Below are 23,943 nucleotides of genomic sequence, written 5' to 3'. Positions count from 1 at the left end.
TTGTCAGAGTGCACAAGTTAACTTGTGGTAGTGCTTGAATTGTGTTATGCTCACACTCACTGGTCTGGAAGTGTTAGCTGGGTCTGACACTGTTGCTTGTTTAAATTGAATGGATACACTTATGTTCTATTGTGATGGAAATCACTCTGGATAGGAGTGTCTACTAAACGCATGTAATGTAATGTAATGTACATGCATTTTTGAACAAGCCTGTGATATACATTGTTGCAATTCCATCAATGAAGGAGTATATCCTGCATACTGCTGACCTACATTAACTGATGCAAACATCTGACAGTGTATCTATAATTACGGATGGATCAACAGGTGTGAAAGGTTATTATGTTTTGCATGCCTTCTTTGCTTTGCAAGGGCAATTCATTACAGCTGATATGAGAGTTCTTCTGGCTGATACCATGTGGCTAAACTGATTTACTCTGCAGTGGTAGATGACATTGTGGATTTATTAAATGCATTTGAACCCTTAAAATGGCTATTTACCTGTTTCTGCTTTCCTTTTAACAGGTGTTGAACATATTGAACATATTGCTGAACACACTGCAAAGAAGCATATGACTTTTATTTATAAGTTTAGATCATACATGGTGTGAGTATAATGCATGCTAAATTATCCAAAGATAAATGAGAACAAAACTTTGGTGTCTTGAAAGCAATCAAGCATTTAGTGGTTCAAAATTTGTTTAATGAGAGCAAAATATGCTGATCTGCTAGCATATTTTTTATTGATCATTGAGCCCAATTACTGTTTGTAAAAGACCCAAACCAGGAAAATCCATGGCAATTACACCAAAACATGGCCTTGGAGTTTTGGTGGGAAGCGTTTTCAGGTACTCATCAAGCCATGGATTAACCTTCTCAGCTACTTTTTTGGGAGTTAAGAACATTGCCTTTAGCGTGCCAATACCAGTACCACTTGAGTAGGTCAGAACTAGGTCATTTCCCCCACATTTTCCCTTAGCCTCTTCTAGGTGTTTTGCAATCATGTTTTCCTTATCTTGAATATTAGTAACCTCATAGTCACCTTCCATGTCAGTGCTCTGGATGGGTATGCCAAGCTTGAAACTAGACTTCTGCACTAAGACTACCTTTCCTCTTACTTCACCCAATCTTGGTATGGAAGGCTCAACCCAAACATCATTATCGTCTGCCACTACTTCCTGAACCATCCCCTGGACCTCCCCCTTGTCAATCAAAACTGGCTTCACCCTCATTAGAACAGTTTCACTGTTGAATTCTCCCAAAAACGTCTTCACTGTCTCCAGCACGTCCTTGAACGTAGTGTGTTGGTAGATCACACCATGCATGATGTACAGCTCATGTTCAAAAGCGAACACTCTGAGATCCAGGTAGCGCACCCCTGCTCTCAGCTGGTCCGCTAAGCTCCAGGCCTGGCATTCTGCTGCAGGGCCCCCATGAAGAGCCATGGTGTCATGAGTGCCGGGGATGGTGATATCTGACACAAACTTGTTGTCGTCAACCATATTCATCCATTTCATGTGATAGGATTCTGGGAGTTGAAGTCTTTCTTCATCGTTAAAAGATGAATCACTTTCTTGGCAAGATATGCCAAAAACTCTGTATTAAAAAAAAATCACATGTAATACAAATGTGCTATGTTCATTAAAAGCAGAACTGTATCTGGGTTGAGTGTGGGAGAACTCTAGCAAGGCACAATATAGTTGTCACAATCTTGGTACCAGGTGGTGCCTGCCTAATCTAATCTATGCAAATTCATTCAGCTGTCTATTTTCTATTAACATTAGCAGGTCACCTTCTGTTGTATTATATCAGGTGCAAACAATTATGTAATGGTGCTACAACTGAGGAAAAGGCCAATGTACCATTGAAATGGGCAAAATTGCACAGAAACACAACCTTTTTTTTTTTTTTTTGTTTTTTATAAAAAAACAACATCCTTATTTGTTTGGCCTTCAGTCAATGAGGTATGAGACCGAGTGCCATGTTGCCTGCAGACACTGTCACGGGGCATGGAAGAGAAAGACACCACCACTGTCCTTGGGGTGATTGCTTCTTTGAAAGATCATTAACACAGACCTACTTACACAATCAGCAGACAGACGCAGAGAGGATGGCTCAGGTGTTTCTCATAGACTGTGTTCCTCATGGCCAAGTCAAGACTAAAAGACAACACAGTGCACCTGAACTAAATGATTCAGTTCCTGTTACATTAAAAATGCTGTCTGTTTCATTGGCATCAGATCACAGCAGGTGTTTCACTAATCAGTAATTGAGATAATCTCAATTATCCTCTAGAAAATCTTATCCTATAGACAATCTATATATTTATTATAGATTGTGTCAGTGAAGTCATAGAGAGCCATTCACAATTATACAATTAATGGGAGTGATGGTATCTCAGCATCTAGATAATGCATGAATGCTACACAAGAAAAGAAATGTTTTGTTCATATTTTGTGTACTTATTAACTATCCAAAAACACATAGTTTAATATGTATCATCAGTGCTGTAGAGAATTAATATATTGCAGGTATGTTTGCATAAATCACCAGTGCAAATATGGTGTAATATGAAGTAAGGTGTGCGTTATGATGTAAGGGTTTCACTCACCTGCTTTGAGGAAACCTTGCAACGTTTTCAGTTGTGGTGTCTATTACAATGTGCTCTGTTCCACTGGAGAAAGGTACCTATGCAAGCTTAACAGTACAGCTGCTACCCATGGCATAATCTAATCAGTGGAAAAATTCTCTCATATGCTAACATTACCTTATCTTTTAAGAAGGGTGTGTGAGAGGGTGGGAGGTGGCATTATAATATAATGTTTTTTATTTTTAAGAAATGGCTACAAGAAAAAAGCTGTGCTGTTTTGTCTTTATTTCACCTGAGCATCTGCACCCACGCACAAAACTATGAATTAATATTAGTTCTCAAGAAGCAAGCAATGCAAAACTGAGTAGAGAGGTGAACATTCTTCTCTCTGTCGTGTACAGTTCATAAGTTATAACTTTTTGAAAATACAAAGCAAAAACCAGAAAATGTGCCCTATATATATATAGTACAATTGTGACACTCAAATTTCCTTCAGGGTTAATTTCTTATTCTTATTCTTTTATATACAGTATATGTAGAAAGAAAGAAAGAATCATTTGTAATGTGTTACCCTTATTTCATCTGAGAGTGTCCACTCACACACAAGAAATATGAATTAATATTAGTTTCCGAGTAGCAAGCAAAGCAAAATTTACTACAGAGGTGAACATTATTCTCTCTGTTGTTTCTCCGGTAAATCTACTGCAACTCATTAATCTTCACATTCAGATAGAGTCTTAGCTTCTTCAGTTTCTTCTTCTGAGGACGTGTTTCCTGAGTGACTGTTGAAATCTGTTATGATCCTGATGAGATCAAGGCCGGGGAAGTCCATGCCCCCAGATCACCCCCAGACATTTTGGTTTTTCAGATTTTTCCATCAGTTCAGCCAGGTGTTTATGGAGTTTGGGGTTAAGCTCTTTGGCGACACTCTATACAGATGTATACTATTTATCTGTGCTGGTTTCAGTCAGCACCATGCTATCTTTTATACAATTATCCTTTGCAAACTTCAGGGAACTTTCGATCTTTTCCATGTTCTCATTAGTGGACTTGAAAGTCTTAGCACAATATACACATAGCACAATATTTCCGATGATAACCCAGACAAAGAGTAAAGACTTCTAACAACAAAACCCTTGAGACAAACACGGATTGCTGGCCCAGGCAGGCATTTGATGCATTGTCTCTGTCCCTGTGTAGCAGGTGTAACCCCAGCTCTTTTGCATGGCACACAGGGAGACAGACAATTAGTGTGCAGCTATAATTGTTGATTAATCAATAACAACAATAGCTTCAACAGTCACTGTCAGGTGTCACGTCTATTTCAACGTGTCCGGATATTACTTTAGTTTTGGGCATTATCCAAGTTGGGGTTGCCGGGTGTCAAGTGGCAGGACTTCTGGCTAGTCCTATGTATTAGTGTCGCTGCCTGTAATCATAAATTGAAGTCATCTGTTTTTTTGTTGCTCTGTAGCTAATGTTTTGTATATCTCTTGAGCTAACAAGACAAACTATACATATGGGTGTATTGCCTGGCCTGGCATGCAAAATATTTTCTTTGAAGCATGACAGACCTTTTCACTTAAAGTGACCTGTCAGAGTCAATTCATGTAATGTTTATTTATATTATTGTAGCATTTCATAATGTAAAACTTTCCTTTAGCTATCCCCAACTTGAATTGGACAGCATATTTGTAAAACTCTAAAATACACTGGATGTATTTTAGAGGAAAGCAAAATTAGGATCTGAATGTATAAGGTCTAAACTACATAGAAGCCATGCTGCTCTATGGAAAAAAAAATAGTATGGTAATGCATAGACATGGAGTAGGTGGTCTGCAGGACAAAAACAATTTAGTCTTTTTTTAATTTCTCAATTAGTCATATGGATGAGAATATTAATGGGCACTGTTGCTGTATGACATTATAGTGAGATTCTACTGTTTCCTCCAAAATAGTTATATATATATTTGTATGTATATGTATGTATGTATGTATATTTGATATGTTTATGATGCATATGAAACAACCTGCAGAAGTTAGTTGACCATGTATCATGAAGAACATATGAGGCATTGTAATATTTTTATGTGTTTTTACCTATGCCAACTTTTGCAGGTCAGAACAAAGTACAGTGAAAAGTTTGTGCTTGTACACTATATGACAGTTTTATAATGAATATTGATAGATTGTCTGAAGTAGCACTTTTTTAGTTTTGTGAAATGTTATCCAATTAAATTATTCAAAAAGTGTCTCTCTATGTTTCATAGTTATTTAATGTTCTCAATGATGTGAAATGCTTTTCAGCCATAGCTTGCTCATTTGCTCAATGTGGCACTGTGCCACCTCCTGGTGGATGGATAAAATGCATGAGGTGAACAAAATGACTGCCCCAGTGACCTGGCTCCTCAAAATGAGCTGAATCAAATGTAAAATGTAAAATGTTAAATGTTTTTAAGTTGTTTAACATACTCATGGTGCTGACGAGGGGTGTGTGTGTGATATATTATTGTAGGTGATTTGTATTATGTGCTGAAAATAGATAAAAGGGGCAGTGGTGTCAAAGGGGAAGAGGGTCGAGCCCCAAGGAGAAGCTGAGACAAATTGCTCACAGGAAGAACTTCTCAGATGTTTTTGTCACATTAATTAAAACTATCGAACTAACGAACTTAGCCCATTTTAATAAAAATCTGAACGAATCACAACAAAGAGCGAGGGTTGGCCAACTCTGCTGTCACCCCAAGGAGCGGGCTCGGTGTTTGCCCAGGTGGAGGTAAGCTCACCTTTTCCCTCAGTGCTACACCCTCAACATTATATTCATACATACGTCCATGTTAAAGCACACATTAGTTTAGATTACAATTGAAGCTCGGGCAGGGTAATTACTGTATCCCCTAGACCAACGTAGTGCAGGTTATTAAGAGCCTATCTAGGCTTGTCTGTAAGCCTATCTGTCCTTGGGTCTCGGGTTGTAACACCCCTATTCAGGGGATTCAGTTCACAGAAGCTGCTTCACAGATCTACTGGCCCAAATGTGTCTGTGATGAGTAGGTCCCATGAAGGCTTGGGTCGGCCTTGAATGTATTTTATATGACCTCAGTGTTATACAGTGTTTGTATGTTATAGAGATCACATGAGGACTGCAACCTAGAACCATAAAAGTTCTCACAGGGACAAGAACCTTATATGGTTCTGGTTAGAACCTTTTTTCTAAGAGTGTATGATAAAACATTACATTTCATTCATTTAGCAGACGCTCTTTTACAGAGCGACTTCCAGCACAATAGAAAATAAGTGTATCCATTCAAGTGGAATGATAAACAATATTAGGCCGGTCTAACAACACTCCAAGACCAGTGACTGCGAGCATAACACTATTCAAGCCCTACCCCAAGTTTACTTGTGCAACCCGACTAGGCCAGGGAAGCTAAGAATACTACCATACAGCTAGATCACAGAATACAAAACACATTGTCATACTACAAGTAAAACAAACAGATGTAACTGAGGTTCAGTCCGAAATGGTGGGTCTTCAGTCTGTGTTGGAAGCTTGCCAGCAATTCCATTGGAGGGAGCTTCAAATGTTTATAATCTTTTGGTTGAAATGATCTGCGAAGTCATCCGCAGAGAGATCAGTGGGGGGGTGGAGGAGGTGCAGGATTGAGGAGGGAAGAGAAGGTAGAAAGCAGTCTGCATGGGTTAGGAAGTGAATTTTCAATCTTTGATTCACAAAAGGAAGCCTTAGCAGAAGTCACAAAAACATTTTACAAAAGCACTTAAGTTTTCAAATTGTAGAATGAACTTGCAGAATGAACTTACTTTTTTGCTTTTGACAAATCTTTATGGGTTTTGTGAAGCCAGACAGATCTACTGTTGTCAGATAGGCAGAAAGAGAGACAGCCAGCACACATGGCCCTCTAAAAATGCAGTGCCTTTATGAAGAAACGACCCCTTGTCCTCTGTGGAGCAGAGCAACCCCATTCTGGTTATTCAACAGACTTGGGGGTGGATCTAAACTGGTTCAGTGAAGATGATTAGCCCAACCAGGTGGCCATCTGCGATGTTTCAAATAAAAGCACACTGACAAGAATTGATCAATTTATAAATGAGTGTATTAAAAAGCTTTTTCCCCCTTAGCTGATGTACATCACATTTACATTTAGTCATTTGGCAGATGCTGTTATCCAGAGTGACTTACAGGCAAATTTACACAGCTGAGTATAATAATAAAGACACTTGAATAAAATTACATGCACAAAATGCCAAGACACTTCTGAACATGGTGCAATGATTAACTCCTTGCTATAAAAACCATTTTCATACTGGCATTGTAGGTGTGCACTTTATCTTTCTTATAGGCAAAACTGGTTTGAACACACATTTCATTCAAAGGAATATACTGTTTTCACTGCTATTCTCTATTGTCAATTCATCACAGTCAATGAAGCAGTTTGCTTTGCATATTGAGGATGATAACTTAGAACTATGTTTCCCCTTATATGACCATATTTTAAGTGTGGTATTGAAACACATGCTGCCTCTAACTGCAATAGATTGCATTTCAACACAGGTTGCCCACTTGCAGCATACATTGCTGGGTTATCCTCTGTATCTGTTAAGAGGAAACACAGACAGGTCTTTAGTGGCAGTCATGTCTCCGCCATTGATCCATAGATTTCCAGTCGGGCACACTGGTCATTAATAGCCATGTGCAGCATGGGGCTAAGCCACAGCTGTATAATAGGCAGACGTACTGCAGCATACTCTCCTATGCAAGCCATCATCATTGGAGCAACTGTTCAGGGGCCAACCCAACAACAAGCCACAGACTTAGTGAAAAAATAAAAGAATGTTATAGATTAGATTAAAAAAATCTGACTGTACTCGAAGAAAATGTTCCAATTGCACTTGATCGATACTATTGATACTACTGTGTACTGTAAATGATGAGTCTGAACCACAAACTATGTGGAAAGAAGGCCATACTAGAGTGCTCTTGATGCTTCTTCAGAGCTGCCACTGAATTCTCATTTTTCATGTAAACTGATATATGCAGATGTAGACAGTGATGTATATGGATAAATTCATTTCAACATTTTTTGGTAGACCACATATGAAAATGTCAATTTGTAGTGGAACCTGCAAGAGTTAAAAATCAGCAGTGGTTCATAGAAATATTGATGCAAGAGCTTGCATGCATATATTGCAAGAAAAAATGTGAACACTGGTTCAGCGTGCTCCATGAAATCATAACATTTTACTTATATTGTAACACATACTATAGTTTTATTATTGCTGACTGTTTCATATTAAGAAAGGAAATCCTTTCTGCTACTGTTGACCAAAGAGAGTTTTACACAGGCTCGATCAATTTGCTTGCAAATAGACTGAGGATCACACAAATTACTCCAGTGTAGCTCATTTTGTTTATGTGTCACATGCATTCATGAAAAAGGAAGACGAGGCAATGAAGGCCGCACCTGCACAAACTATTCAGCTTGGGAAGTACAAAGGGCAGTAGCGTCTGTGGAGATTTCAGCATACAATAGCTCTTACCCTAACGTGAGGATACATGCAGGGGTAGATATCAAAGATTCATAAATTGTTTTAGACGTTTAGGGGTAGCGACTGCAATAGGTATTACTACAATTAGTAAATATCCATTTGCTAGCTAAAAGAGTCATGAGTGGTTGCCAGGATATATAGTAGACTGTAAGGATAGCTAACTAGCTGGTAGTAGTTGAACTTGACAGCCTACCTTGTGGTAGTTCTACTAGGACTTGCAAAAACAGCGCTTGCTAGCCGCTCGCTAGTGGCTCATGTACTGCATCTTGATATTCTGAGGTAAAGTTAGCTATTTATACTAAGGTACTTTTTATTCCAACCCAAGTAGTTAATTTATCAATAATAATAGTGACAAATACTTTTGATTCTACTGGGTAAGTTTCCTCTGAAGTAACAGTACTTCAGCTTGAGTAGGATTTTGTAGTATTCTTTCTACCACTGGCTACTGTGCATGGTTATTTAAGAAGCTAGCTATGAAGCAACTTCTAATGGGAGAGTAGTGGCTTGGTAGCTTGTTAAAAATCACATCACCTTGCTAAGGCTATGACTTCAGACTAAAAAATTCTCCTCTGTTTTTTTTTTCACATGAGCCAACCCCCATTACGTGTATGCATGGTTGTATTAAATAATTGTGAGGTTTTCAGTACTGTGGTGGAGAATAAGAGAGACTGTTTTTTTTTTAGTTTCTTAGACGTTTTGTGACTGTTGACTGTTCTGTGACTGAAGAAATGAATGGATGAAGGCAGAGTGCACTATGAAAGAAATTTATTTATTTAGCTATTTATATTTTATCTTTATTTCATCTGAGCATCCATAACCACTAATTATGCATAGATTACATACACAAAGGCTACATTCAATAAATTAACATAATTTTCCAAGGATAAAGCAATGCAAGAATTCACTAGAGTGGTCAATATTCCTGTCTCAGACTCAGGGACTAATGTCTTATTTACTTTCTTCTTCAGGTGGGGGTTGAGCTTCGCTGCCTTCTACGGCAGAGCCATCAGACGAGCTTCCAGAATCACTGTTGAAATCGAAGATGGTCTTGATGAGATCTTGGCCGGGGAAATCCATAGAGATCACCCCCAAACATTTCGGTTTTTGGGGGTCTTTCAGCAGGTCAGTCAGGTATTTATGGAGTTCAGGATTTAAGTCTTTGGCAAGACCACTAGCAGATTTAAACCATTTTTCTGCACTGGTTTCAGTCAACGTCAGATGTTGAGAACATTTATCCTTTGCGTCCTGCAGATATTTTTTTATCTTTTCCATGTATTCACTGGTGGACTTGATCTTCTTCTCAGCAACATTAGTGCTGTGCACCATGAGTCCTTTGTTGAACTTTGGACTCTGAACAAACACAATCTTCTGCCTTACTTGACTCATTTTGGGCACAGCTGTTTCCACCCACACTTTGTTTTTGTGATCTTGTATATAAGCTTCAACAGCCTTTGTCGATGTGCTGTCCTCTAAGGTCAGCCTTAACAGAATTGTTTCCTTTTGGTGTTTAGCTAAGAGAGATGTCATGATGTTCATGACTTCTAGAAATTTCATGCTTTTTAGAGAACCATCTCTAACAGCACCGCCCTTCAGGCTGATATCAAAGAATCGAACCCCCGCATCAAACTGATTTTGCAAATCCCACACCTGGTGTTTAAATAATCCATTTATTTTCATGCTTTGATAGGTGCCTGGAATAGTGACTGTTGAGAGCAGGGTTTCGTCGTTTACACGCTTTGCCATCCAGTCTAAATCCTTATTGTCGTGGAGAGTTAGACGTTTATTGTCATTAAAATATGAGCCTCCTTCACAGCCAATGATGTAGATTCTGAAAGAAAAAATAACATGCAACATGACCAATTACCCAAAACTGTTATTATTATTATGACAAATATTTATTGTTAATTTACGAAGGTAACTTCTTTAAATATACAGAAACACGAGAAATATTTCAATTATGTCAGTGAAATTTGGTTGAGACACTAAGAAGTGTTTTTTATGCACTTACCAGAATAGTGTAAAATAATTAATTAGTGAAATGCAAGCACTGTATAACTAGGAATTAATAATTGCCCGGCCACATGAAGATTTACTGTGAGGCCATGTTCATAAATAAGTTGCAATCGTGTGTAATTTGCTCACTGAAAAGGGAAGGCCCTTTTCTATTCCAACATGACTGTGCCCCAGTGCACAAAGCAAGGACTATAAAGACATGGTTTGATGAGTTCAGTGTGGAAGAACTTGACTGGTCCACACAGAGCCCTGACCTCAACCCCATCAAGCACCTTTGGGATGAACTGGAACGGAGATTGCGAGCCAGGCATTCTCGTCCAACATCAGTGCCTGACCTCATAAATGCTCTACAGAATTAATGGGCACAAATTCCCACAGAAACACTCCAAAATCTTGTGGAAAGCCTTCCAAGAAGAGTGGAAGCTGTTATAGCTGCAAAAGGGGGACCAACTCCATATTAAAGTATATGTATTTGAATACAATGTCATTACAGTCCCTGTTGGTGATTTGGTCAGGCGTCCGAATACTTTTGTCCATATATATATATGTGTGTGTATGTGTGTGTGTGTGTGTAGAGATCATTTTTTAGATTCTTAGAAGTTTTGTGACTGTTGACTGTTCTGTGACTGAAAAAAAATGGATCAAGACAGACTGCACTAAGACAGAATATATTTTTTTAATCTATCCCTCTATTTTTTTATTTTTTTAATCTATCCCTCTATCTATTTTTTATCATTACTACCTTTTCCTATAACCAAATATTGATATAGGGTGCAAATTGCCTCATAATACTGCAGATTATACAAAATTGTTATTAGGGTTTACCATGGAGTGCACATAAATTTTAGGGGTATGCTCTTTAGAGCCTAACCTATTTTTTTGAAGCAGAGAACCACAGATTCAACCTCTAGTGTCATCTGATAATCTGGTTGTTAGTCATTGTTTCATTATGAGGAACTGCTCACGAAAGTGTGCAATTATAAACATTGCTATAGCTTTCAACTTATGGCAGAATGTCATAAAAGCACCATAAAATGTGAGCATTGGCCTACATTTTTGTTTCGTTACGTTTGATTTTTTTTTCATAATCACACCAATACAATTGATCAAAAATGGAAGGAGCTCATCAAACCTGGACAAAAAGACAAATTGAATGCTAGAACATAAAATTCTGTAAAAGTATTTAAAAACCAGTGACAGTTTGTACAAGCAATCTGAACAAGCATCTTTCCAGGAATGAACTGATCTACTGAAGAAAAAATGAGGCATCATGAGGAACCTGCTTCCATTTAAGCAGGCATTTTTACTATGCTACTCCAAAGCCCTGCTATTTTTTCTGTCTACACCCTTCCCAAGTACTCCTAAATCTGACCAGTCCAGGACTTTGTTCTTTCCTGCCTAGACTACTACAGCTCCCTCCTTTTATGAGTCTCACTGCATATGTGATTAGACTCTGCTACTCCAGAACCCTGCTGCTCGTCTCTGCCAAAGTACTCCTGCATCTCACCACTCCTGATCTCCCTCCACTGGCACACTGATAAAGACTTGCATTCATTTCAGAATGCTGGTATTACCTGGCAAAGATGAGAACATGACAATGTTGCATCAGAGATTGAAGACCTACCTCTTCAAATTGCACATGTATTCATGTACATGTATTCATTTGGCAGACGCTTTTATCCAAAGCGACTTACATAGGTTCTTTACAATGTTATCCATTTATACAGCTGGATATTTTACTGAGGCAACTGTGGGTTAAGTACCTTGCCCAAGGGTACAGCAGCAGTGTCCCAGCGGGGATTGAACCGGCAACCTTTCGGTTACGAGTCCTGCTCCTTAACCACTATGCTACACTGCCGCCTTGCACCCTGGCTTTAGTACACAATCCTGACTCAAATTGTTGTATTACTTGTCAGCACTCTAGCCTGAGCTGCTTGTTTCTCCCTGTTTGTCTGTGTCGGTGTGTCTTTTGTTTTTGTTTTCAGGTCCTTGTGCTTCCTTGTCCCGCCTGCCTCCCCACCCTCCTGTTATTCGGCCACGCCCATCATCTGTAGCCTGTTCTGTACACCTGTGTCTCATCCCCTCATCATCTCCCTGCCTACTTATACCCTGCTGTTTCCTTTGTTCTTTGTCTGATTGCTTCTGTTCCTGTTTCATTTTTGCCTCTTCTTAGTTACCTGTTCTGATCCATTTGGTTTTTGACTTGCCTGTCCCAGATTTATTTTTTTGCCTGCTGTTTTTTGATGCTATCTGTTTTTTTCCTCTGGATTTTTTTGGCTACCAGCTTAGATTGTTTTCCTCACTTCAATTTTTGCCTGTGTGTTTTGGACCCGTCTTTAAAGAAAATCTTTTTGAACTGCCCATATTGTCTGTGCCTGGATCCTTCCTCTGCAAACCCTGACAATACTAAAGGGTATGTTTTATATTGTAGAATAAGTATTTTCTGTAGTCAATACAACACTGTGATGAATTGACACATTTGCATATGGTCTAAATTGTCTTCTATTCCTTTGACTCTTGAAAAGAGCATGTACTAAGTGACAAAATGGAAATTTCCTCCTAAATATATGGCAGCCTACTGAATTAAATTTTATATTGCTATTCAATTAATTGTAAGCCCTTTGTAATCAAATATTTGTTGCATTCAGTGAAATTAATTGACTCCAAGCTGTCAGTCTTTTAAACAATACAATATGTAGCAATTTCCAGTTAAACATGGGCACTCCTTATCTTTCTCTTTTAGGAACTCTCGCATAACTGACAAGAGAGAAATCCAAATCCAGTATCCAGTTAAAAGCTTAACCAAATTTGAGTTCAGCTGGAATGAAAACCAGCACCTGAAATGTGACTGTTGGTCCAGTTTTGCTGAGAAAAGTATTTTTATACATACTTACATAAAGAACAGATGAATACTCAGGTGGCACTCCATAGTAATTTCAGACCACAAGACTGAATCTGTAAACATAACAGGAGCCAGTGCAATATGTCAAGGTAAAAGGAGGAGTATTAATACGTTAAAGATATGATAAATTAAATTATTTACATATTAGACAGGCATTGGAAAAAACTAGTCAGACAAGATTTACACTGGACCAGCTACTCTGGATATTTCTAATAGGTTTTAGAATGATTTAATTTAATGTATTTAAGAGTAATCTTTGCTGAATTTTCAGCAAAAAAGATTTTAAGTGTAAATCAGAATATCTGACATTCTGACAGTTTCTAAAACATGCTACAAGAGAAATGTTATATTCACAATATACTACAATATTACAGTATATACAGAATACTGTATTTTGGATTTTGAATTTAATTCTTAACTAAACCTGTTTACAAAATAAATCGTGGTGGAGTGGATTCATATGAAATGAGATTATCCTCTCCCCTGCTGTACAAACCCAGAAAAGAACACTCACCTGGATGTATGGAGCTCCTAATGATGAGCTCAACCAACTTCAGTTTCTTCTGCTGTCAAAATGTTGACCTGCAGCAATGTGTCTTTATATGTGCAAGGGGTGTGCAAGTACAACTTATTTGCATAGGATTACTACAGAATGGGTTGGGTTTAGGAAAAGCATACCATGGGCATGTTCTTTCAAAGACATATGTTCTCTTTCTTGCTCTTGCTCCCTCTCTCTCTCACACACACACCTACAGTTATGGTGGGCATTAAAACGTGCCCAAATTAAATGATTTTATATCCTGATTTTGTATTGCCCACTTCATTCATTTGAGATGTCAGAGCAGGTCAAAGATACCTACTCTACATACTACATACATATCCACTCTACATACATACTTTCATAAAGGGATAATTCATTTCTTTAACACTGATTGGGCTACGACCCTCAGATCTCCTTGTGGAATGTGATCTTCCACTGTGTGGTATTGAGATCAATGGGGAATGGGCCCGCAGGCATCAACCACAGCATCATCTTTATTCTTCTTTTCTGCATCCTTCCTTATAATGACATATACCCTTTACAAATATTACTTTTACATAAGCACCTGATCACAGTATGCCCTTTAGTATGATGCGTTATGGTAATTATTGTAATTGGTTGTAATTACTCAAAAGTGCTATTGTTACCTCCACCGAGAAGTGAAACTATGGTTTTCAGTGTTCGTGATTTTAATACTACTGTTTTTGTAGAAATTCTTTTACAAATTCAATGAGTGTTAAATGGTGTAGTTTGTTCATTGATTAAGCTATTCATTTACACATTTGTGGTTAATTGACTTTTTTGGTTGTTTAGTTTAACCTGTTGGCAAATCCTATTGAGATGGTTCCCTTTTATGTTAAGTAAAATAAGTATCTCTTATTCTTGTTTTGATTAGTCTTTTATCTTTCATCAATGTTGAGATCAAAATTCCAGAAGATAATGAAAGTGGCATTTCAAAACACATAGTGAAAATTTAAATAAAGTCCTACCTGAACATTGCTTGTAAATGGATAATGCCTTTTACTAGGAAACAATAAAAACTGACCTTTGTGGCTTTGCTTCACAGAACTCATCCATACTGTACTGTATAGTTGGTCCATTGAAAAAGAGTATCACTGTAGAGACAACATGATGCTGATATTCAAAGGGCTATTTGTTATATTCAGTATGAACTGAATACAGCTCTGTCTTTTTATGATGTTGCACTTCATTTTCCTGAATATCTGATGACCTCTCAATGACTCCACAGAGGCATGGAAAGGTTTGCATTTTATGAACTGTTCAGGTAAAGTCACTGCAGTTAATGTGATACATTTTAATTTCACATAGATTTTTGTAAAACTTTATAATGCAATATAATTTATTACATATCACTGAACTGCAAAGCAACTTTTCAAGACTTGCTAGTATACTGTAACACTGAATTCACTGAAGAACGTCAGCATTTACATGCGTAAAACCACATTGGAGCAATGGAATTATGTGTAAGTATAGCATAACTCGGTATGATTGCTGAGTTTTATAATTCTTGTCATTCAAAATTTAATTATAGGCTATATCTTTGTATAGGCTATATATCCACAGGTAATAAACCAATAAATCATTCTTTTTCACCATAGTTTTTATTACATCATGGGAGGTTAAGCCTTTTTTACAGCAGGTGCAGTCTAACCTTAAAGGCAACTGTAATAAAACCTGATTGAAGCAAAAACCACAGGATCTAAGCAATAGCATATGGCACACAAATATGAAGGTTTAGATGTGGCAGATGGCAGAGATTTATAAAAATAAATAAAAATAAAAAAAGAAGTTGTACCACATGGTAAGTAATATTTTAAAACACCAGAAGATGAAATTGGTTGTTGAAGTTGGAGGGAGGTTCTCAATGGAGTTCTTTGTCACAATGCAAATAGTATGGTGATGGCTATGCTTGATAGGTGGTTACATACACATTGGGTGCATTGTCCTGTGTGGTACCAGGGTTTCTCAGGTATTGCCAGGGAAGTAGTAACGGGCTCGGCGCCAGGAGAAAATACAGATGGGTGCAATTGCAATCCATGGGGTGCCACAAAACATATCTTAAAACAAGAGGTGCACTGTAGACAAAATATGGTTTTAATATAATCTATATTCAAAAACCCATGTGCCATATTCTATACCAATGAATACACCTCTGTGTTTTTATCAAGCAGTAGTTCATTTCCTTGCATATCTCATGAATTCACCACACGTGGGTTCAGCAAGACAGACAGTGTGGCATGGTATGCAAAGAAGAGAAACTGATGAACTGTTCAGTTTAAATCACTTCAATTGATGTGACACATTTTATTTGAGTATATATTTTCATACATTTTTATAAGTATTTTTTTCATCACTGAAATTGTAAAGCGACCTTGCAACACTTGACGATCCATTGTGACAGTGACTTACAGTATTTGCACTGTTCCCGCTACGTGTTCTATACAACTAGTATATTAACGTAGTTAAACAGCCAGCCAAACTCGATTTTCACGAGCCAGGAAGCGAGCGCCTTGCTCCTTTATTAACAATCTTCGTGTATGACAGGTGAAAATTTATGAGTGAAACTGTAATAAACAGAAAAGACTTAAAATGTCTCTTAGCTAGCATAGCAAAGTTACTGTATGATTACAACACAGCTGGCCAGTGCTAATGTTAGCCATCAACAGAATTACAAGTAACTGAAACACCAGAATGAATTACTGCTAATGTCACATGAACGAACTAACACTATGCATAGAAAGTAAATATAGGTCACTTATATTAACTAAGGCATTAAACAACCAAAAAACGTACAGCCGTTGCTTTCGAGGGCGTGAGAAAAGCGTAAAACACGGGAGAAAGTTTCACCATTCGCACGCTACTTGTTTTCTGCCGAGGTTTCCTATCCCACAATACACAGCCACGTATCTCTTGCAACGTATCAAAATAAAAGTAATTCATGAGTTTAATGCAAACCAGTGTGATACTGTGTGTCTATCTGGATAGTATATTTCAGCATGAATTATGATCAGTTACCACAAGCAATCTACATTAACCTTCTTTTACTAACTTAAATCAGAGGGCAGGACAGTATTACATTAAATGAATTTGAGCAATTGAAAATGTAAAACACTGGTTTGTCATGGAAATTTATTAAAGCTGGGCATGAGGGCTGAGGTTTATAGTTATTATTCAGGTTTAGAATTTAATGTACTTGTTGAGTTGTAGTCTATTTTTGTTTGAGATGTGTTTATTCATGCTAAAAAATAAGAATCATGTTTTTCATATCATTGTTATGCTGATGACCCCAACTCTTTTTCTCCTTTCTCCCCTCTACACACAGTTGTTTTCACACATCTCAGCCTGCCTCACTGAAATTTCAACCTGGATGCCTAACTGTCACCTGAAGCTCTAATGGGCAAAGATTGAGTTGCTGTACATGCTAGTTCAGTTGTCTCCTTCTTCAAAACCTCTGCATCACACTGGACAATGATATGGTATCTGACTCGCAAGGTCTAAAAACCTGCAAAAGCCTTCAAACAAGCTGACTTTCATTGAGCACATACTGGTGAGCAGGGCCTGTAGATTTTTTTCTCTGCAGCTTGAGTAAAATCCATCTTTTCTACACCACTAATTCAGCTCAGCTCCTGGTCCAGGTTCTGGTCCTCACCTCACTTGAAATACTGCAACTCTCTCTTTGCTGATCTGCCTGCCTGTGTGGTCTGACCCCTGCAGATAATCCAGAACACTGCTGTTCAGTCTCCCAAGTATTCCCATGTCTCACCCCTCCTTATTCCTCTCCACTGGTGGCAGGTTGCAACCCTTTCAAAATGGTGGTGTCAGCCAACAAGGCAGCGATGAAAATAGCTCCTCCCATTCTGCAAATGATCTTCAGACTATGCAGGCCAGAGCACTCTGACACGCCTGGCTGTCCCTCCCTTTCATGTTTGCACTTCCCAGTCACTACCCCCCATCTGTTCTGTGTGTCAGAACGACATTTCCACAGCGGCCAGGTAGTGGCGTTGCCGGCTACCCAATTCCTCTGATTGCATCTCGCTGTCAGGCTTTCAGGTAGAAGGACCCAGGCGCAGACCGGGATGTCAAACCAGGTGTTTATTTGAGGAAATCCAAAAATTGTAGTAACCGAACAGTCCAAGTCAAAATCAGAGAATCCACGAGCAGAAAATCCAAAACACTAGGCAAGGGTCAAAATCCAACAAAACAGGAAGAAAATCCAAAGAGCTAACAGGGAACAGGTGTGCAGGATAGGCTTCAGGTGGTGGGTGTGGCAGCAGGGAAGATAGGAGGACAGGAGGTGGGGCGATGGGCTGAAAACAAAAACAAAAGCACATGCACGCAAGAAAAACCAAACAAATGACACACCCACACTGACAGACAGGAATACAAAAACAACACAAGCAGGACATCATGTGGAAGGACTGACACTAGCCTCCTCTACTTTGTTGTACTAGCCCCCAACCTTTGCCTTATTTTTATAGAACTTCATGGATGTCATTAAACTTTGTTTTCATTTTGATGATTGTAGCGGATTAAGGTGGTCATGGGTCCCTAGGCTACTCTTTGTGTGCCCCCCCCTTACTCATCATGCTTTAATAGAAAAGAAGTAATTTAGTGCCATGCGTAAAATAGGGATGTGCATCTCCATCACTGAGGCCGATGCGATACACATCTCCATCTGCCAACGATCCGATACATTAAAGATACTACTAATGTGATACGATATGATTCACCCCTATTGTGATGTAGTGCAATTCCACATGATTTGATTCAACACAATGCGATTCAACGTGATACGATGCGATGCAAAAGAATGTGATGCTATGCAATTCAATACGGTACATATAGTTTGATTTTATTTCTTTGGTTCTTCTTAAGCAGACAGCAATATGAATTTACCAGAATATTACCATCAATGAATTCTCTGAAGGTGTATCATATAATGAATATTCTGCACCATGCATTTAATGTGTCTGGCAGATCTTGGCTGATACAAATTCTGAATGTTGAATCAGCCCAGCTCAAAAGAGTGTTTTTCCCAAGCACCAGACAATCATTTACAACAACTGATTCATTGTTTTATCACGTGTGTGAAGTTAAAGATTGAGACAAGGTGTAAATGTAAGTTTAAATCCCATGTTTTACATTGTTTTCCACTGAGTAATCCTGTAAAAGCAAACCATAACAGAAGTCGTGTCCAACCCTGGGTAGCTCATAAGGTAAGCACCATGAAGCCAATCATTATGTCTACCTGTACATACAGTCGCTTGTGTGACCGGTGGTGCTGGTGACCTCCACACAGTTCATGGCACAGCAAAAGTAGTTCATGCTCCAGTATGTTACACCAGTATTTAATTATGCCCAAGTTGCTCCATACATTTCACAATATGAGGAGGTAATATACATGAGTTGTCAGGGTTTCAGAGACTGCTTCACTCAACAACCAGGCACCCTCGTGACAGCCTGTCTGGCACGGTTGCCTGCTGCTTCCTTGTACAGTACCTCCACCAGAGGGACTGTCTTCCTGCTTGTGCCTGAACTGTTTGTGCCTAATCTAGTTCAGTTGTTTTCACCAGTGTGTAATTAGTCTCTATGTGCTTGATGCTCTATTTAAACCCTGTCTGTGGCTTGGTTCCCTGCTCAGTCTTGAGCTACCCTGTGTTGTGTGCTTTCCTATGCCCCAAGTTTGATAGTGTCTATTCTCTAGAAGAGATTCTTTGTCTTTTAAAACCTTTCTGTGTTTTTGTATGATCTCTGCATTTGGGTCACTCCTGCTCAACTGTTATAAAAACTGATCCATCACATGGATCCAGAAGAGATTAACCATTTTTATGTCCACACTGGCTTCTCAAGTTTCTGCTGTCAAAAGACATGAACAACTCCCACATCAGATCCTGGGAAATCTCCAAACCCTTGCTTCAGCATTCGAGTCATCAGGTACCAACTGCTTCATCATCTCCTTCACCATCTGAATCTCCATCATCCCAGAACGGCAGGAATCCTTGTTTACCAGCCCCAGAATAATATGATGGGAGTCCAGGCAAGTGTCGAGGATTTCTAATCCAGTGTTCACCAGTGTCCCCTTCCCACTCCCCTTCAGACTTCAAGCTTCAAGCCACTTTTTGTTCATTTACTTAGACAACATTCTTTTTTTCCAAGTCTTTTGGGGATCATCTCCAGCATGTAAGGCAGGTTCTGCAGCAACTCCTTGTCTGTTTGTTAAATTGGAGAAATGTCTCATGTATCCAGTTCCCTTCATGGGCTTTCATTTCAAGACACCATCCAGATGGACCCCAGCAAGGTTCAGGCAGTGAAGTACTGGCCAGTTCCCTCTTTGAAACAAATGCAGCACTTCTTGGTTTGTTAATTTCTACTATCCAGGAGGTGAAGCGGTGTAGCTTGTGACAGAGAATGTGGGCTTTTCTTCACCAGGTTTAACTTTGTTTTTGTACCATCCAGGCTCCAAGAACCAGAAACCTGATGCCCTCTCCAGGCTTTTTGACCCCCCAGGTCAAGACAAGGTTCCAGAGCCCATCCTGCCAAGTTCCCAAATTGTGGCTCCTTTGAGGTAGGCAATTGAGGCAACTGAGAGGCACAATGGAGGGAGGCAGATTCATGTAACGGCCTGCTGGTTCACCTTTTTGTCCAGTCACAGGTTTTGCAGTGGGGTCACTCATCACCCCTTACTGGATACTCCAGAGCCATTTTGACTTCAGAGTACGTCCAGAGGCATTTCTGGTGGCCCTCTATTGAAAAGGATGTTCGCTCCTTCGTGGCTGCCTGTTCCATCTGTGCCAGAAATAAGGACTCCGGGTCTAGACCTCAGGGTCTTCTCCATCCCTTACTCAATCCCTCTCGACCCTGGTCCCACATTTCCATGGACTTTATAATGGGCCTACGCCAGTCTCAAGGCAACATGATGATCTTAGTGGTAATTGATTGGTTTTGTAAAGCCTGCCAATTTTTACCACAACTCAAGCCCCTCTGAGCCCAGAAGACTGCAGAGCTGGTGCTGCACAAATTTTTTTCGTCTACGGCATTCCCCTGGATATTGTTCCTGATCGCGGTCCCCAGTTCACTAGAAGGCTTATTGCAGGCTCCTGGGTCCATTGGTCAGTCTTTCCTCCCAGGTTCCACCCTCAGTGCAATGGCCAGACGGAGAGGGTGAATCAAGAACTGAAAGCCACCCTTAGATGCCTGGTATCAGCTAATCTCGCCTCCTGGTGTAAACATCTGGCCTGGACTAAATATGCCCACAACACCCTGCATTCTTCCTTCATGGGTATGTCTCCATTTGAATGTCAATCAACCCCCTTTCATTCCCAAGAATGAGTCTGAGGTGGGATTAACCTCAGCAGAGCTGTTTATTTGATGCTGTTGGACTATATGAAGGGCTCGTGGCTCTCCGGTGAGCCTCTCATTGGCAGCAGTCATATGCCTACCAGCGGTGCAGACCTACACCATCCTTTCACCCAAGCCAGAGTATAGCTCAAGATGTCCCACTGCGAGTTGAGTCTCGCAAGCTGGCACCTCGCTTCATTGGCCCCTTCATGGTCCTGCGGCGGGTCCATCCGGTCGCCTACTGGTTTCAATTCCCACTGTCTCTGCGAATTCATCTTTCTTTTCATGTCTCACACCTCAAGCCTGTTGTCTCCTGTCTGTTGTCGTTGGCTGCAAGATTGCCACGCATCATCGCAGGCCAACCAGCCAACAGTCAGCCGCCTCTTGGATTCTCACCAGGTCCGTGGAGTTCCCCATTTGTGGTGGTCTGGGAGGGTTATAGCCAGGAGGAGTGCTCCTGGGCTCCTGCTAGGGACGTTCTTGCCCGGACCTCATTAGGGACTTCCACCAGTGCCGCCCTGACCGCCCTGGAGGAATGTTGGGAGCCATTCCTAGGAGGAGAGGTCAGGGTTTCAGAGATGGCTTCCTGCAACAACCAGTAGATGTCCTTGTGACAGCCTGTCTGGCCCACTTGCCTGCTGCATGTGTATGGAGCTAGAGTCAGTGTTGCTTTGTTGCTATATTTAGTGACTTTTCAGACCCGCTTAGTGATTTTATTTGTGGAACTTAGTTTGTAACTAGTATGGGGGAGGTGAAATTCCTGCCAGGGTAATGTCTCCCTGGCAAATGATGAACCTGAGGGATAAAGACAGACAGACTGTCAAGGAATGTTTGATTATTTTGAGTGGTTTGACATCATTTTCCATTTTCAGGAGGGCAGGGTGGCCATCACGCATGTTGCTAACCTGCTGCTGTGTATGTAGGCCAAGGAGAAAGTGGGCTTTGGAATGCTGAATGCCAGGAGCCAGGAACCAGGGGGCCAGGAGTAGGTCAAGCTGAAGTCAAATACCTTTTATATAGCTGTATGATTCGTAGACGAGAATTCTAATTTGTGTAAACTTTTCTAATGTAATGTTTCTGTAGAAGGATTCCTTTAATAGCTGTATTCTTCACAGTTGCATATCATATATTTTTCTGGTGTATGAATGAGTGAGATGCTTTCTATGGTCTTTACTGACTAACAGTACAATCATGAGTTCCAGAGTCTCTGACTCAGGGATTCCAGATGTGTGTTCTTGTGTGATTATACATGTAAAATCATGCCCAAACCAGTCTACTGATCATTCCCCCCCCCACCCATAGCATTGGGGAAAAACTAGAAAAAAATGAGAACAGGAAAACTTTATGTAGAGCAGAGAAGAAAACAATAAGCTAATCAAGGATTGATGGGCTAGACAGGCTTTTAGTGCTTTGCCTTAGTCACAGGGTTACTGGTGTGACCCTGGCTTTTGCATGGCACACATGGAGACAGATGGTGAGAGCGCAGTTAAATTGTTGACTCATTGATAGAACAATCAGTTGTAGGGTTTGAAGCTGAAGCCCAGGTGTCACATCTGTTTCAATACATCTCAACATTTTTCTTTAGTTTTGGGGCCAATTCCAGAGTCAGGTTGCGGCACATGAGGGTCTGCTGGTGGCGGACCTGCTGGCTTATCCTCTGTATCTGTTAGGAGGAAACACAGATAGGTTGTTAGTGGCAGTCATTACTCCTTTGATCCATTGATCCTCAGGTTTCCAGTGAGGTGCACTGGTCATTAAAAGCCATGTGAAAGCATGGGGCAAAGCCACAGCTGTATAATAGGCAGATGAACTGCAGCATACTCTCCTATGCAGGCCCCTCTCCCACAGAGGAGAGTATCAGGGGAGGAACTGTTCTGCGGGTCACCAAACACATCATAGACTTAGTGGAAAAAAATAAGTGAATGATATATATTAGGGAAAAATCTAACTGCGCTTGTGTACTGTAAGTGATGAGTCTAAAACACAATCTCTATGGAAAGGCCATGCTACAGTGCTCTTGATGGCTCATCAGAGCTGCCATAGAATTTTGATTATTCATGTAAATTGATATATGTAGATAAATTCATTTCAACATGTTGTGGTAGCCCACATATGAAAATGCCATTTTGTAGTGGAACCTGCAAAAATTGAAAACCAGCAGCGATTCCTCAAAATATTTAATAGTTTATTGTAACACTATAAAACATGCATATATTTCAAGAAAAAAATCAAAGGTGCCAAACACTGGTTCACAGTATGAAAAGAAATCCTTGTTTTTGTCAGTTATCACAGGAAATAACTGGAGCCACATCATTGCCGCATCAAGTTACTCAACTTATCAGTCACTACTCGATCAAATAAAATCAAATAAAAAATTGACCAATTAGAATTTTTCTGCGCCTGTTGACCAAAGAGAGTTTTACACAGGCTCAGTTGGGTTGCTTGCACATTGACTGAGGGTCATATTAAAGGAGGACTTGGGAGGCAACTACCAAAGGATGAGAGGTTGAACATGTGACTGAATATGACAGGTACAAGAAACAAAGCATGTCTGTGCTCGCCCTTTTTGATGGATGCACATGACACAGGACAATAACGTACAGGAAATGAGCTACACAAGAGTAATTTAGAACTCGTGGTAAATCGCTCCAAAACTGTAACTCAAAAGACTTTTAAAGTTTTTTATTAACGTACTTTTACTCCAACTCAAGTGGCTCATTTATCAATATAGCGACGAATTGTTTTGATTCTATTCAAGTAAGCTTTCTTTGAAGTAACAGTACTTCAGCTTGAGGATTTTCTAGTATTCTTTCTACCACTAGCTACTGTGCATGGCTATTTAGCAAGCTAGCTATTAAGCAGCTTCACATGGGATAGTAGTGGCGTAGCAGCTTGTTAAAAATCATCACCTTGTTAGGGCTATGACTTCAGACTACAAAATTCTCTGACTTTTCACATGAGCCAACCCCCATT

At 39.8% G+C, this 23,943-nt stretch overlaps 2 protein-coding genes across 2 annotated transcripts; both read right to left on the bottom strand.

Moving 5' to 3' along the window:
- Positions 1 to 740: 740 nt before the first annotated feature.
- Positions 741 to 2,146, bottom strand: LOC118784463 (1-phosphatidylinositol phosphodiesterase-like). The gene is made up of 2 exons (XM_036538704.1): positions 2,085 to 2,146; positions 741 to 1,596 (listed from the first exon to the last, which is right to left on the bottom strand). Exons 1-2 carry the CDS (start codon positions 2,144 to 2,146, stop codon positions 741 to 743), a joined length of 918 nt encoding a protein of 305 aa, XP_036394597.1.
- Positions 2,147 to 9,103: 6,957 nt separating this feature from the next.
- On the bottom strand, positions 9,104 to 13,627 carry LOC118784460. Its single transcript, XM_036538695.1, has 3 exons — positions 13,585 to 13,627; positions 13,063 to 13,123; positions 9,104 to 9,983 (listed from the first exon to the last, which is right to left on the bottom strand). Exons 2-3 carry the CDS (start codon positions 13,095 to 13,097, stop codon positions 9,104 to 9,106), a joined length of 915 nt encoding a protein of 304 aa, XP_036394588.1. The 5' UTR covers positions 13,098 to 13,123; positions 13,585 to 13,627.
- Between the last annotated feature and the right edge of the window lie 10,316 nt (positions 13,628 to 23,943).

This window comes from Megalops cyprinoides, chromosome 10, assembly GCF_013368585.1.
Source record: "Megalops cyprinoides isolate fMegCyp1 chromosome 10, fMegCyp1.pri, whole genome shotgun sequence".
NCBI classification, from domain to species: Eukaryota; Metazoa; Chordata; class Actinopteri; order Elopiformes; family Megalopidae; genus Megalops; species Megalops cyprinoides.
Note: the sequence above shows the minus strand (reverse complement) of the source record. Positions and strands in the feature narration are given on the sequence as shown.

Bases quoted from the DNA above. Each gene is read 5' to 3' on its own strand.
- LOC118784463 (XM_036538704.1), bottom strand. From the start codon at position 2,146: ATGAGGAACACAGTCTATGAGAAACACCTGAGCCATCCTCTCTGCGTC. The intron at 1,597-2,084 runs GTAAGTAGGTCT...TTTTTAATACAG, and splicing joins TGCGTCTGTCTGCTGATTGT to AGTTTTTGGCATATCTTGCC.
- LOC118784460 (XM_036538695.1), bottom strand. From the start codon at position 13,097: ATGGAGTGCCACCTGAGTATTCATCTGTTCTTTAT. The intron at 9,984-13,062 runs GTAAGTATGTAT...TTTTTCTTTCAG, and splicing joins AGTATTCATCTGTTCTTTAT to AATCTACATCATTGGCTGTG.